Source organism: Hippoglossus hippoglossus, chromosome 16 (genome assembly GCF_009819705.1).
Source record: "Hippoglossus hippoglossus isolate fHipHip1 chromosome 16, fHipHip1.pri, whole genome shotgun sequence".
NCBI classification, from domain to species: Eukaryota; Metazoa; Chordata; class Actinopteri; order Pleuronectiformes; family Pleuronectidae; genus Hippoglossus; species Hippoglossus hippoglossus.
Window position 1 is genome coordinate 18791787 of NC_047166.1, and position 16300 is coordinate 18808086.

At 42.4% G+C, this 16300-nt stretch overlaps 1 protein-coding gene across 1 annotated transcript; it reads left to right on the forward strand.

Annotated features, from left to right (window-relative positions):
* The first annotated feature begins 2587 nt into the window (after window positions 1-2587).
* On the forward strand, window positions 2588-15971 carry LOC117776442 (G-protein coupled receptor family C group 6 member A-like). The gene is made up of 6 exons (XM_034610360.1): window positions 2588-2790; window positions 3572-3866; window positions 7157-7960; window positions 8198-8410; window positions 8638-8761; window positions 14917-15971. Exons 1-6 carry the CDS (start codon window positions 2588-2590, stop codon window positions 15969-15971), a joined length of 2694 nt encoding a protein of 897 aa, XP_034466251.1.
* The last annotated feature ends 329 nt before the right edge of the window (window positions 15972-16300 follow it).

Below are 16300 nucleotides of genomic sequence, written 5' to 3' on the forward strand. Positions count from 1 at the left end.
TCATAACTCCACTGTGCATTGTCAGGAACAGGAAATGTCTTGTTTTTTGCATGTCTTACACTTGGATGTATTCCTCCTCATCCACTGACCGCAACCATGTCAAACTGTATCAAACGGGTCTCAAGACATTGATAATGTAGGCATAAGATTACTGGGACTTTTCGTCAAACACCATATTAATGGTGTGGCGTTAAAGTTCATCAACTCGCCGTGACACACGAAATTGCTGTAACTTCAGTGTTCATTGTTCTATCTCACTCAAACTACATTTGTGCAGCAACAGCACATTTATATGGTTTTAAGGAATGGGCGTGTCAAAATAATTGACTAGCGCACCCTAAAGGATAGCCCTGGCACTACGATTGGCCGACATCTACAAAAATCGATAGGGACATGTGTCTTTTCATGACAAACAAAAAAGTCTCTTGGATAAATATGCTAGACCAAACAGGAAGCCCGCCATTTTGGCTTTGGTGGCCATTGTGGCTTTGGTGGCCATTTTGGCCATTTTCTACAATTTTACTCTGATGAACTTGTCCTAGGGCTTTCATCAGATCAACTTCAACTTCTGGGAATGTCATCTCAACAAGATGGAGATATAATCTGCCTCGGTATATTCGATTTCATCACACGGTGTGACCGTGGCGTGGCGTCAAAGTTTGATTACACGCCATCAAAACTTGAGGTTCTGTATCTCGGACATATTTGGTCCAATCGAGTCCAAACTAGACATGTAAGACACGAGTCCCGGCCTGATGACATCTACACAGAAATCATGACTTAAAATCACAGCGCCACCTGCTGGCTACAGGAAGTGACATGTTTTATACTTTGATGAACTGCTCTTCGCTGCTTTACAATATGCAGCTCAAATGAGCTGAGACAAGTCATAGGATCATGGTCAGAATTGTGACATTTCCTCAAACCGTGTAAACATTGAGGTGCGGCGAAGGATCATCCTTCGCCAAAGGAGACGATGTTGTCATAACTCCACTGTGCATTGTCAGGAACAGGAAATGTCTTGTTTTTTGCATGTCTTACACTTGGATGTATTCCTCCTCATCCACTGACCGCAACCATCACTGACATATTTGTCCCAATCAAGTTCCAAACTAGACATGTAAGACAAGAGTCCCGGCCTGGTGACATCTACACAGAAATCTTGACTTAAAATCACAGCGCCACCTGCTGGCTACAGGAAGTGACATGTTTTTACTTTGATGAACTGCTCCTGGCTGCTTTCCAATATACAGCTCAAAAGAGCTCAGTCAAGTCATTGGATCATGGTCAGAATTGTGACATTTCCTCAAACCGTGTAAACATTGAGGTGCGGCGAAGGATCATCCTTCGCCAAAGGAGACGATGTTGTCATAAGTCCAGTGTGCATAATCCTATCACCGCCAAACTGATGTCTCATGATCAGAGACCAAGCCTGAACAGCTCTATGTGTCAACATTTCCTCAGTGTCATAGCGCCACCTACTGATTCGCCATGAAACAGGAAGTACTTTGTAAATCCACTCTGCATTATCCAACCGGCTCCGAACTACTGACCTATGATCACAATCCTGACCTGAACACATCCATATATTAATATTAGTTCAGGGTCATAGTGCCACCTACTGATCAGTGTGATAATTAAGTTGTTGTAACATTGTCCAATTGACACAAAATTGCTCACGCTACATCAGAGCCCCTACTTGAACAGATCTATTAGTCTGTATGTAATAATAGTGCTGGCGCCACCTACTGGCAACAGGAAGTACGCTTTGTTTTACAACTATCATTCGATTTACATAAAATGTTCACAGTGTGATGTGCAAATGATAGCGTGGACCGTAATGAGCAATTAGCAGGCAAGGATCGACATCGCTCGACGGACGCAGGAAGTGAAGCATTTGTCCTTGCCGCAGTGCGCAAAACACATGCAACGCAGAGACGTGCGCTTGGTCATTGATCGCTCTCTCCACTAACCGCAACAGGCTTCAAAATGCCTGTGCTCGGGCCCGTTAGTGCTACAACGTAGCCCTAGTTTTTATTTGATCTACTTTTTACTCTTTTTAATTCTTCAACAGTCAGTGCTCTATTGTCGGTGATCTTCAAACTGCTTTTGCAATTGTTTTTATTGTTTACTTAAAATGTTTCATTGTTAACTTGTGAAACACCTTATAACTGTGTTTTGAAAGGTGCTATATACAATATAAATTCTTCCAAGTACTAATTTTAATGATGGATTTATTTGTCTAGTTAAAGCTCCTCTAACGTGGGGGTTTAATCTTTTTCTGTGGTATATGATCGTAAACTGATGCATTTCGTTTTTTACACAACACAACATTTGAAAATGTGCTGTGGGCTGCAAAATGCGTAGGCACAAGAGCAGATATGATGAAAGCTGCAGAACAATGACTCCCTCACTGTCAGTCATGAAGTGGGCAGGGCTACAGGGGAGAATGTGAGAAGAGAAAAGTGTGAATGAGGAAGCAAGAGAGAGTTTTCTTTTAGCCTTGGGAAGATGCTTAAAAAGGTATCACTCTGCCAGAGGTGAAAAACCAGCGAGAGCTCAGACAGCAAACACAGAGGATAGTGATATGGCCTGGGTTGTTCTTGTAATCAACTTTCATATCACAGTTTTCCTTTTTATTATGGATACAGGACATGCCACTGAAAATTATACCAGGAGGATGGAAGCTACAGCTGCAGGAGATATCGTCATCGCAGGAATCTTTCCCATTCATGAGGATGCACACGACAAAGACCACTCTTTCATACCACAACCACAGCCATGTATCAGGTGATATCATCCAGATTAATGAAATCAATTATCCAAACATTTGTTTCTCAAAAATGTTTTCAGAGACTTGAAGTAGTAACAGCATATTTCAAAACGTGCCATAACAAATAAATGTAGCAATCATGCACTCAAAGTGATACTCCAAATGTATTCAAAGTGTAAAAGTACTAAAGTTGTCAATGTGTATATTTAAATATTGATAATAATATTGATAGCAGTCAAATGTGAAGTATTATCAGAAACAGAAACACAGTTACAATATACTGTACCAAACTTTGGGGTTAGGGTTAAATTAATATTTTTGGTAATTAACAATTAACATAGTACTTGCGAGCTGTTGCTCTCATATAAATGTGGTGGAATAAAAAGTAATATTTCCCTCTAAAATGTCAAGAAAAAATAGAAAGAAGAAAATGCATTATGAGATGGTAACACTCAACTGAAGTACGGCAACAAATACATATTAGGAAACATACAAAGATTTTCTCACTGACACTTCAAGATGTAATTTTGTTCACTGAGACGAGTCAACCTTACCTCCTTATTGTGTGGGTTAGACTCATTTGATGAAGAACGCACCCGCCAGAGACTGGGTGTTGGATAATTCAACCTTTGTCTCATATGTAGAGATTTCAAGTAAAAGAAATAGATTTTTAGTTTTAGAATTATTTTTATTTGTCACACAGTTATTTGTTCTCTGTCTTCTTGTCCCTCACAGTCTCCATTCTATCACATACATCCTGTATTTATTATTGGAATAATAAATGTATTGTTCTCACAGGTTTGATGAAAGAAGCCTGATTTTGGCTCTGGCTATGATCAATGCGATCGAGGTCATGAATAAGTCCCCTCTGCTCAAGGCTGTGAACGTCACTCTGGGTTACCTAATCGCGGACTCTTGCGATGATCCCAGCACAGCTCTGAGAGCCATAGGAGACTTCATGCAGCGGGACAACTGCTACACAGAGAGCAACACCTCTGCCTGTGGACAGCCAGTCATGGCTGTTATAGGTGCCTCTTACTCTGAAGTATCCATTGCCATCGCCAGGCAACTGACACTCCAGATGATTCCTCAAGTAAGCTGCTGACCCTCTGTGGCAACACTGACACACATAGCGTTGACTGTTATAGAAAGCAGCAGAACAGGTTTGCAGTGGCAGCTGATAAACATCAGCAGCCGTACCTTTTATGATCATGAACATTTGCACAGTCCAGGACATATTCAAAGTGAGGATCCACAGATAAAGCTGCATCCTCTGTTGATGGAGAACTTGAAAATTGAAAAAATCCTCTGTAAACCAGACCATATAACTTCAGTTCGGCCTCTACAAAGACCTCCTCTTTCGTGGGCCCCTGTGTCCTCCGTAGGATGCAGCCCCTGAATTGAGACACATATGCATCTTAACCTTTTTGCTGGGAAAGTTAAAGGTGAAGCAGTTTTGTGCGTTACCAAACAAAACTGTGACCAAACAAAAAAGTTGGAAATTTACACATCGTCACCCTCTTAAACTAATGGCCCAAGTCATTTTTTCAGGTTTTTCAGAAAACACAAAAATGTTTACCAAATATTGAATATATGATATTTATTAATAATTTCACTCAAAAAGGTTATGACAATAGATGACTATTGACATACTAATAACAATGTCTGTCAATTATGTACAATAAGAGGAATAAATGACTTAGGCAAATTTTTGAACATGCCTTTGTGACTTAAGCAATTTTAAACCTTCAACTCTGTCAACAATAAAGCATTACTAACAAACTAACTAAACATAATGCTGAGGAGGCATGTGCATCTCCTCACTTCTCCCTCCAGCTCTTCTTTGCTGGGTTCTTGACTGATGCCTATTAATGTGGTAAATTGTCAAAGAAGTGATGACACTCAACGGGCATGACGTGCTTCATTGATTGGAGGTCCTGGAACTTTCTCTCCTTGATTGGCAGAGCACATGGAAACATTCTTATCCATGCTATCGGCTCATTTGGCACCTGTACCCTCTGTGGCAGTGCTTCCCACGCAGAGTCCTCTGAGAAGGACAGCTTGAAATGGACCTTGCCTTCACTGCTAAACTGAAGAGCCCGCAAGTGATGCACAGTCGGATCTCCAGCTTTTTTGCCTGGTCTGATGCTAATGAAGTAAGATCCATTCATTTTCAGGAACTCATCATGCTTGAGCACCTTCACATGGTAAGGTGATGGCCTAATTCTTGCAGTCTGGAGTATGATGACATAGTCTTTCGGGGTGAAGATATCCGTAACTATTTTGCATTCAATAGTACTATGCATGCTGTCACACTCCATTTGTGTGTGCCCTGCAACAAGGTATTTCTGTGTTATTACTGCCATATTTCCTTGCAAGCTCAGAGAATGCATTCGCCACACATGCACTGCGGTTCTGATAACCGCAACCGTCGCTCCACACTATGATCTGCTTGAGTTCTGGATGGTCTTTGATCACACCTTCAAAATGGCGATATTGAAGGTGTGCAAATACCTCGGGTGCAGTCTTACTGATATTCCCATGCTTGAATGAAACATAAACATCACACTGATCTTTTCGCGGAATGAATACAGAATACTTCCCGATGTAGTTGGGAGATGGTTGTGCCTGGTTGAAGGAACTTCTTGTCTTTGTAGGTCTCTGTGCTTCTGCAGTAGTGTGAATCAACAGTGGGCAGGTCCCTCAAGCAGTCCTTAAGGAAATCCTTGACATCAGTTTCAAGCTTTGCATGATTGCCACTCTTTATTTTAACCTTTGTGGCCAAAGTGGTGACGTATAACCGACGTTCTTCCCAGGTGTTCATTGCCCAAATCTTCTGAAAGATCCAGTGCCGCTGCTCTTCTGTAATGACTTTGCGGTCTCGAGTTGAGACTCGCTGACATAATTTCGAGTTGCAGGGAGGACCCACAGCCTTTACACTTATTTCTTTGCCACCTTTGCTCTTGTATGACATTCCTTTGAGACGTTTCTCCTTCGATTCATTTTGCTTCCATGTTCCCGGACTAAGGCCTTTATTTCTTTTCCTTTTGACCGTATTGTTTAAATCCTCATCCTCATCCTCATCCTCATCCTCATCCACATCCTCATCCTCATCCTCATCCTGCTGTTCTGGAGTTGTTGCTACCATGGTTAGGCTGTCTACATTTTCAGGGGCAGAGGACTCATTACAGAATGGGGTATAGTCTGGATCGCTTATGAAATCATCATCATCAGATATGTCCTCTTTATGGTGTGGATGTGTCTGCTTGGCATCTTGAACTAAATCCACGGGAGTGTTTAAGGTATTGTCTGCTCCATCTGAAACAGAGTCTTGGCCTGGTACATGCTGCTTCATCTTTTCAACGACGGTCTCATTGTCATTTTCAGTGGATGAGGCCTGATCGGTGTCAGAATTGTCAAGTGCATCTCCTACCAAAAAGGAAAAACATTTCAACCCTTTGAGGTGTACAGTCACAAATGTGTGATCATTCTGAAAAACATCCATTGCCTTGTGGTCACTTGTATTAAGCTACATCAGGGATTCCCAAAGTGGTGTGCATGCACCCCTAGGGGTGCACAAGCTGCCTCTAGACACTGCACAACAGGCATACTATTATACCGGTCAAATGATGTTATGATTACTAATATTATGTTCAAGTGAGATTTTCATTAAATAAAAACACAAAAGTAAAGAGGATCCTGAAAGCCTATCACTTGTAACAGCCACAGATTCTGGAGCCTTTCCACTCTTGCTAGCTAAATGCTAGCTTCATGGACTTAGCTATTTTGCTGACTAAAATGCTGACTAAAAAGACTGATTAAAAGACTAAATAACTATGCAATATTTATAGCCTAGACTATATTATAGTAAACCTCATCACTTACCAATAGGGGACGAGCCCTGAATCATGGAAATAACTTCAGCGGCTAGGTAGATTTTCATTCTTCTTGATGCAGCCGCCATCTTGAAAAGCTTGTAAAATTGCCTTAGTCACATTGTCTTTTGACTTAGACAAAATAAAACAGCCTAAGTCACACTCTTGACATAGGCCATTATACAACAGGGGTAGAATTGCATGATCTGTTCAACTGAGGATGTAGGCGATTTTACCAGAGGTGGCCAGCATCATGAGGAGATGATTTAGGCATAAAAATCATTTTTGTCAAAAAATGACTTAGGCCATTATTTTAGGAAGGTGACGACATACGAACAAGTGTTTATTAGAGGTTGTAAGTTGCAACTCAAGATCTGAGTAGATACATATTAAATTACATTACAGATCATTTATCTGACACTTTTATCCAAAGTGACTTCCAATAAGTGCATTCATTCAACCATTAGGTCACATCTTTAAAAATGATATCATCTGTTTTTTTCTCCAGATCAGCTATTCATCAACTGCTGTCATTATGAGTGATAAGAGCCGCTTCCCTTCGTTTTTGAGGACTGTTCCTAATGATAAACATCAGACAGCTGCCATGGTCAGTCTGCTCCACACCTACGGCTGGAACTGGGTGGGAATAGTTACCACAGATGGAGATTATGGCCGATCAGCTCTGGAACACTTTGTGTCCCAGGCCTCTGAAAAGGGGATCTGTGTGGCTTTCATATCGATTCTACCTCAGGCTGTGACCAGTCATGATGTCTACTCTGATATCGGGGACACTGCCACAACCATTCTCAACAATCCCAAGGTGCAGGTCATTGTATCATTTGCCAAGTCAACTCACATGAGGTATCTTTTCCAGGAGCTGAAGCATAAGACACTGAGAGCAGGACAGAACATGGAGTCAATGAGAAGAGTTTGGGTGGCCAGTGACACCTGGTCCTCTAGCAACTCTGTGCAAGTAAACGCGACTCTGAGGGACATAGGATACGTTGTGGGCTTCACCTTCAAGAGTGGAGACCCGTCATCAATTAAGGACTACCTGAGCAGGCTGGAGGCAGCTGGACATGAATTTACAAGGAATAACCCCTTCATGAAGGAGTTCTATTGGCAGCTAAATGCCAGTAAAGATTTTGAAGACACTAAGCTTATTTCAGAAGCTGTGAAAAATCTCAGGAAACACACTCATGCCCCCACTATCATTAGTGTTGAGATGGCTGTCAGCGCCATTACTCAGACTGTGGCTTTTGTCTGCAGGAGCAGAGACTGCAAAACACCAGGCACAATGCAACCCTGGGAGGTAATTACACGTGTGTGTGTGTGTGTGTGTGTGTGTGTAAAAACAAGGCTGTGGAGGTACCCAGAGGTCTCTGACACTGAGTTGAGCTGAAGTGCAACAAGTGAGCAGCAGACCCCACAGCCAAAGGGATAGGAGATGGACTCTGCACAGGGCTATTTATCATTGTCACATCAAGATAGTGCGGTTTAGACTTTTCCAAGGTACTGGGCTGATAATGAAATGTTTTCTATCCTGTAGCTGCTGAAACCTCTGTTTTCGCAAGAGTTTAAATTTCGAGGAAAAACCTATAAGTTTGACGGCAGCGGTGACATCAACCTGGGCTACGACCTGAAAATGTGGTACTCAGATGGAGGAAATAATCATATCACTGAGGTTGTGGCTGAATACAACCTAAACACCAACAACTTCACTTACACCAATGTGAGCACCCATCACCTCCAGGACCTGAAGGTAGGCCCTAATCCTGCTGCCCTTAGGAACGTGACACACATGCATTACTGCAAAATGTGTTAACTGAAACCATGCAGACCATTGAAGCTGAAAACACCATTTCAGTTTGTATATACAAAAAGCAGAATTCAGGAAAAATCTAATACATTTGATATAAGAAATATAATACAAAATAAGACAAGAATAATGAAATGAAGTGTTGAATGTAATCTCTCTGATTTCTGCAGGACATCATCTCCAAGTGCTCCAATAGCTGCGTCCCTGGAGAGTTAAAAAAAACAGCCGAAGGTCAACACACCTGTTGTTATGAGTGCATCAACTGTACTGCGAACTACTACTCGAATAAAACAGGTTTGTCACCCCTGCACACATCGGATTCACTGGACACATTTACTACACGTGCACAGTAAATAAAAGCTGTCATTAGGGGTGTGTGTGCTTACAAGTACAGAAACCCAGGTGTTATCACATCCAAGGAGCAAAGAGGGAGGATATCAATAATAATAAACTTTATTTATATATCACTTTTTAAAAGAAAGATTTTAAAAAGTGCTTTAATAGCAAAGCAAGAAAAGTAAATGAAAATTTGAACACATAAAAGCAGTAATATGACAATAAAAATAAATGAACAAGTAAAATAAAAGGTGTAAGAAAATGATAAAAACAGTAAAAACCCAACATCACATGAAAGCAAGTCTATAAAATTAGGTTTTAAGATGTGTAGTTTATCAGTAATTCATCAGTTTATCAGTAATCTACTGTTGACTTAGAATGTAACTGCATCTACCTTTTTCTGCCTTTGTCTTCAGAGTAAAAGCACAGATTTCATTTTGTTGAAGCAATGCTTAATTACCAAGCTTTTGTTTCAAATTGTTTAATTTACAACAGATTTGTATCCTTAACATTAATGTTGTGCAATAATGCATTAAACGTGATACCATTAAATGCTGTGCCTTTCGGCATTCAATAAATTTGGATATCAAAATAAAACATTGAAAATTATTAAAAATATGAATATTAAATAACTTTAATTGATTAAAGTTATTCGGGGCACCACCCTTCAAAGGAAGGGAAAAGATAGCCAATTTATTGATTAAGTCTCATAAAAGTACTAACTACAAATTTGGAACTCTGATTAACAATTAAATTAATAACTATAACCAAAATTACCATATAGATAGTTAGCTAAGTTGAAGGATATAGAGTTCTTGACAGTGTAGAGGTTGGCAAAATTCACTTATGCAACATTAATGAAAAAACATTTGTGAAAGAAAAACATTTATTATGAAGGTAATAAAGTATAAAAAGACAAATTACTAACGGTGTACTTACTAAACAAAGATGTGTATGTGAGTATGCGTGTGTGTGTGTGTCTGTGTGAGTGAGCGTGCTTCCAAAAAGGCGGCTGGCCACTCTAAAGATAACGGACTCCCCCCTTTGGAATGTTTACGACATGTAGCGGGGGTCAGAGAGATGGGTGCTGAGATATGCGTGTTTCTGTGTTGGTGCCAAATTAGAGAAAGTTACTAGATGCATGCAAGGAAAGACTGAAGAGCATAACTAACATTAACTTTCAAATAACTTGTAACCAAAATATCACAGCAACACAAATCAAACTTATAAACATCACAAGGAATCAAATAAACAGTCTTTGCTTAGCCTAGTATAATTATTAGGCCCAGTTGTGTTACCCGTCCATGGAAAGGGGAAAAAAAAGGTTGCTGTGCTGTTCGAAGTTCTGTGAAGTCGTCTTGCTGGGTTGCGTCTCCTGTCTTTGTGGTTCTGCTGTGCGGTGCAACGGTTTTGCTGTTCGTTGTTTAGGCCGGACCTCGTGTCGCTGCCTGAAGGTTGGTAGAGCTTGGATTAGGAGGTTTCCTTGTTGAGGTGAGTGGAAAGCTGCATCTTCGAGCTCCTCTCGGAGAGAGGAATCGGAGAGAGGAATCGAGGAAGAGCGGTGTGCTCCTCTCGGAGGGGTGCATGGAAAGAGGAAGAAGGGGGGAGAACTGGCCTTATATTGGCTTGGTGACCTCATAGGTCATGGGCCCAGAGTGACCAATAGTAGTTGAAACTTGTGCCCCCGGTCGGTTTTCACACCTCTGTGTGACGTTGAGGCACCCTGGGAGACAGTTCTGGAGGTTTCTGGTTTTCTCCAGAACAAAGGACATGCGGCCTTAGGCTTTTGACTACACATGTAGGCCGAACTGTAGTTCACAAATACCAGGTTCTCAGGATCGCACCGGACGTGTGTTCCTGAGGGCGAACTTGAACATGTTTAGTCCAAAGCTGGAAAAGTCAATTGTCAGTTCATTTGGATGGTAACATCTGGGCATTGTTTATACTATCTAGTTTGGCTAAGCAAGATTAAAATTAGACAAATAATAATAATAAAGATTACAATGACAGTACAATATGAATAACCTGTGCTCTTCACTAGGTTAGGGAGAAAAAGGAAAAATTTGACAAATTGTACGCTAGGATGCAGAGAGAGTGGCACATACAATGATAAGGTCATATTTGGAATGTCCAAGAGTTTTGTGTTCACTCATTGGATCCTACTCAATGTAGTACTCAGTCTGATCTGGCAGATTTAACAATTTTAACCTCCAGGCAGCTTTTTTCTGCGAAAGGGTGTCATAATTTTTCAAAGTCTCAAAATCAAAATGATGGTATCATTGTTTCTGTCATAATATGCTAATGTCCTAACATGTGTTGTATGGACTACATTATTATGGAATGGAAAGTAGTCGATCCAAACATATTTACAAAGTTGGCAGTGGTATATAAGTTGAATCAGAATTTAGGTTTTGGAGTTTGCTGCTGTTGCTAACAAAACAGTTTTCCTATTAACTGTAAGAAACTTAATACCCACTGTCAGTACCGGGGTTAACGGTGTTGGTTATGGCCGTGAGGAGCGAGCTCTGGATCGCCTGTGTCGTTGCTCAGGGCTGTAACGCTCTGGGGAGCCAGAGTCCAAGAGGACTTCAGAGGCGCTGTCACTGTGTGCTTGGTCATAACCATGTTTTGAACTGTACTCAGAGATGCTGTCGTCATCTTCTGAGCAGTAGTAATTTGTCTGGGCCAGAATGTCAGAGTATGGCTTCCTACAGCTTCTACTGTGTGTAGCGAGGTGGGAAAGCGGGGATAGTGAGAGGTTGCCACAACGCCACCTGGGGAATTTCACCTCCAGGAAATAACTCAAGTATTGTAAGTGCAACAGCACAGGTTCGTTTAAATCATGGGGCAAGAGACGTGTTTAACTAATAAAAAAAAGAACTTTAATATAACTCAAATAAATGCATAAATCAACAAGCAAAATGAAAACAAACAGAACACCAATTAACATGCAATAAAACGCTTGACAGGAGCAACACAGGGACAGGGCTGGGATTTACCACTGCGACGACAACCAAAGAAAAAGGGGAAGGATTAATAAACTCGCCACCCGTGACACAGCAAACCAACAAAACGGGTTGTGAAGAAAACGCCGCCACCAGGAATTGGGTCGCCGCCTCAGGCCCACAGCACCTGACCAACAATAAAATAATTAAAACATGTCTGCATTGAAACAACAAAAACAAAACAGAACAACAAAACACCAACCAATATAAACGGGATTTAAAGGTTGCTAAAAAACTAGGCGTCCCTTTGTGGTGATCACTCCACGCGCCGTGAAGGTGTAGCGTGGAGAGCCACAGTGCACGAGACAATACTTTAAGAACCCACTTCCTTGGTCCTGAGCCCGGGCAGTCTTCAACTGTGGAGCCGTGCTCTTATTAGCTGCAACAGTTCATTAAAAGTGTGATTTAGGATAGTGCAATTTCCGGTAAAGCCAAAACAGCAGGTCCGTCTGAGACGTGGTGGCCAATGACGGCCGACGAAGGAGCAGGGCCTCTAGGAGGGCGAAATAAACAAATTTAATAATTAATATGACAACATAACTGAATTGGGTGAATAATGGGGCCATACGCACCACCCTGCAAGCCAAGGCACCTTCACAGAAAACCGGAGGGTGGGAGTCTCCCCCAGCCGTAGATGAGTCCAGCTGTTGCATGACATAAACAGTCAGCTTGGGTAAGAGAAGCAAGAGACGGCAGACAACGTTACTTACAAAGCAGACCCGCAACTGCACCCCGAAGGTCCCCCGGCGGAGCGATCCCACGCCAGCAGTCAGTCACGCTGCGTACGAGGGGGAAAAAATTAGAGGAGGCGCTGGCTGCTGCACAACCACGCCGCGGCTACAGAGGTAGCTCTTCCGCGCTATCCACGACCCACCGGAGAGGAGCGGAAACGGAAGGAGTGCGAGCCAAACACGGCCGCCTCCTTAAATACGGGACGCCTGACGTCGCCTAATGACTGGTGCGCCATTAGAACAGGTAGAGCGCCCCGCAGCGGCAGGGAGGGAGCGCGCATCTGGCTACATCTGGGAATGCCTATCTCTGAGAAGTTGGTGGACATGGCGGGTACGCTCTGTGTCCCTACGCTGCCTGTTGTCACCCCCCCTTTGTTTTGTTGTGAGGATGAAGTTTTGAGGCTGCGGATGAATTTGACACCGTGCTGTTTGTTTTGACAGGCTCGGTTGCACCTACTGTAGCCTTGGAAGTGACAATAGTTTCCCAAGCCACCTGTGACATCTTCCTGATCTGCTGCATTGAAGGTTTTTCTTGCTGTGTCATCAGTACAACATGTGTGCGTATACATGGAAGTATACATAAAGTAATTATCAATATTGTTATCACAGTTGTCTGGATCAAATTGTTAATTATCTTTAGCTAGAAACTCAAGCAAATCAAAGCGAGGACACTGTGAGGTCCAGGCACGTGCATCACCTGCTACAGGTCTCTCTGGTTGAGGGGGAGGTGCTAAAACATTCTTGAATGTTGAAGTCCCCCCTTTGGAGAGTTGTGCATGGAAAAATGTGTCATGCATCAGTGGATGCGAAGTATATGAGGCACAATGTGTTCTTGAGGATAAACTACATGCGTCATCAATGTCAGTGTCAGAGTCAGAGAGATGGGAAGTTAGGAAGCTGTTACCTCTTCCTGTCAGTGGAGGATCAGGAGGTGACTTAATTCCCAAAGACTTCGGGTCGGATGGGATTCTGTCCCATCTTGGAAGTGAAGAGGGAGTTAACCGTACACTATTGGAGGAGTGTGAATCGGAATAACAAGAATCACATTGGCTGAAAAACTGATGTGAGGCCGGGCCTTCTAATCTAAGTTTTAACAATTCCTCCTTGTGTGAATAGAGATCTGACTCTGCTGAGTGCTGGTCTTCTAAATAGTGCAGGGCTTTCTTACTAGCAGTTTGAACCTCCTGGAGGAGAAGAGCATTTTGCGATCTCAGGGCATTTATCTCTTGTTCCACGGCTGCTTTGCTCTGACAGGCGAGGTTGATTTGCCTGTGGAAATTTAGAATCATACATCTCAACAATGAACCCTTTGATGCTGTTTGTTATCATTTTGGTAACCAAATTTATTGAATGCCGAAAGGCACACCATTTTAGGTATCACGTTTAATGCATTATTGCACAACATTAATCTTGTCAGAATCCGATGTCATTGAGCTTGTCATGCAATTCCAAGGGGGAGCCTCTGATTAAAACTGGTCCTGCCCCTTTCTGTGACCCCCCATGAAGTCATGTGATTTCAGTAACATGATGTCCATGGTAACCTACAGTAAAAGTCCTGTTGACTAGATTTGGTTAGAACAGGAAATGAACAGACTGAAGCTTAGGTGTCCCACATTACCCAATGTCCAAGATTACCTGAATTCACCCTATATGCAGATACACATTGCAGTATAAACAGAACACTAGTGTGTCCGGTTTCTGTGTCCATGTGTAAATGATCTTGTGTCAGCATCATACTGCATGACAACAACGATGGAACAAGATGTCAGGTTAGTCCCGTAGCCATTAGAGAGTGTGACCTGCAGAGCAGAGACTTTCAGGAAGCAGGAACCATGATAGCTGAACTCAATTTAGACCCAGTTTCCTCTGGTTGCAAGGCAAGTAGAGCTCCTGAATAGACAAATCTCTCCACATAATCAGTTGTACAAACAAGTAACCACAATGGAAAGGTTCTGTTCTTTACTTTTCAACATGTATACTAGTTCACAATAATAGACTGAAAGAACAACACAAAATAAATTAAGTAAAATCTTGTCCCTTACAGAAATACTAAGAACCACAAAGTGTGAGCTGGTGTGACACTTGTTACTGTAGAAACTGATGTTCCTTCCAAGGCAGTCACACTTCATGTTGATAACAACTTGATAAAGATCTGAATGCCTGGAAACTCCCTGCTTGGCAGTAGAAGTGATGGAAACTGATAAACATCTTTTAAAATAAACTAAGCACTTCTCACTTACCTGGTTATGCTCATGCTTATGTTTACCCAGAGCCAAGTTAGCTTAATCACCAGGATGGGTGTGGGATTCTGTGGAGTCAGATAGGATCTTTTATTGTTTTAATCTGTACCTGTGCTTGTAATCCTCCATCCCTGCAGATATGGATCAGTGTCTGAGCTGTGACATAAGCAGAGAGTGGTCAGCAGAGGGCAGCTCCAGCTGCACCCCCAAAGTCGTGCTCTTCTTCTCCTGGCAGGACAGATTTGCTGTGGTGCTCCTGACCTTTTCTGCCCTGGGTATCATCCTGGCTGTGATGGTGTCAGCTCTGTTTTTACATCAGCGCGACACTCCTGTAGTGAAGGCTGCCGGAGGGCCACTGAGCCAGGTCATCCTATTCTCTCTGGTCATCGGTTACATCAGCGCTGTGCTGTTTGTCGGTCGGCCCAACAGTTTCCAGTGTAAGGCTCGACAGGTGCTCTTCGGTATCAGCTTCACTCTGTGCGTCTCCTGCATCCTGGTCAAGACCCTGCAGATCCTGCTGGCCTTCCAGTTCAACCCTGCACTGCAGGAGGTTCTGCGGAGGCTCTTCAAGCCTTACGTCATGGCCAGCCTCTGTGTGGCCTTGCAGGTGATTATTTGTATCTGCTGGCTAGTCCTCAAGAGCCCATTTCATCAAATCGTCATGCAACCAACCACTTTGCTGGAGGAGTGTCACGAGGGCTCATATTTGGCCTTCGGGGTGATGTTGGGCTACATAGCTTTCCTAGCGTTTGTGTGTTTGATCTGTGCCTTCAAAGGCCGCAAACTTCCACAGTTCTACAATGAGGCAAAGTTCATCACCTTCAGTATGCTGCTCTACCTTATCTCCTGGATGCTCTTTGTTCCTGTCTACGTTACCACCTCAGGAATTTACATTTCGGCTGTGGAGATGGTGGTCATTCTCATGTCCAACTACGGCATCCTCAGCTGCCATTTCTTACCAAAGTGCTACGTTATCATTTTCAAGAAGGAACAAAACACCACGAGTGCTTTCAGAAACAATGTGTATCAATATTCCAGCAAAACCTCTGAATCTATCTCCGTATCTTGGAGTTCAGTGTCAGAGAAACAGTCTATCGGTCGTGACTTCATCTGTGCTCTGCCACCCTCTCTACCTGCAGCTGGTTACCTAGGTCCAGCAACACAACACTTCCTCAGAAGAAACAGCATATAACTGTCATTATTTAAAATGGGTTGTGAGGAGGGACGCAGCTATTTGACCTTTTATTTTTTCTGTTAATTAATCCCTTTATACGTAGTTGTGTGAAAGACACTGGAGCATTCTTCATGTGTAATGCAACATCAGGCGTGGCTTGAACATTGCTTTCCTAACTTTGCAAAACAAAATGTAGGGTGAAATCGGGTAAATATTCCAATATCTGTTTTTCACAAATTATACCTTTCTGTAATGCTTAAGATGTTTTCTAACCACATCAGAAGAACGAATGGAGAGATCATACTCAAAAAAGAAAATTCTGCCGGAATTTGATCATCTGGGAGGGG

Bases quoted from the DNA above. Each gene is read 5' to 3' on its own strand.
- LOC117776442 (XM_034610360.1), top strand. From the start codon at position 2,588: ATGGCCTGGGTTGTTCTTGTAATCAACTTTCATATCACAGTTTTCCTT. The intron at 8,411-8,637 runs GTAGGCCCTAAT...TGATTTCTGCAG, and splicing joins ATCACCTCCAGGACCTGAAG to GACATCATCTCCAAGTGCTC. The intron at 8,762-14,916 runs GTTTGTCACCCC...CCATCCCTGCAG, and splicing joins CTACTACTCGAATAAAACAG to ATATGGATCAGTGTCTGAGC.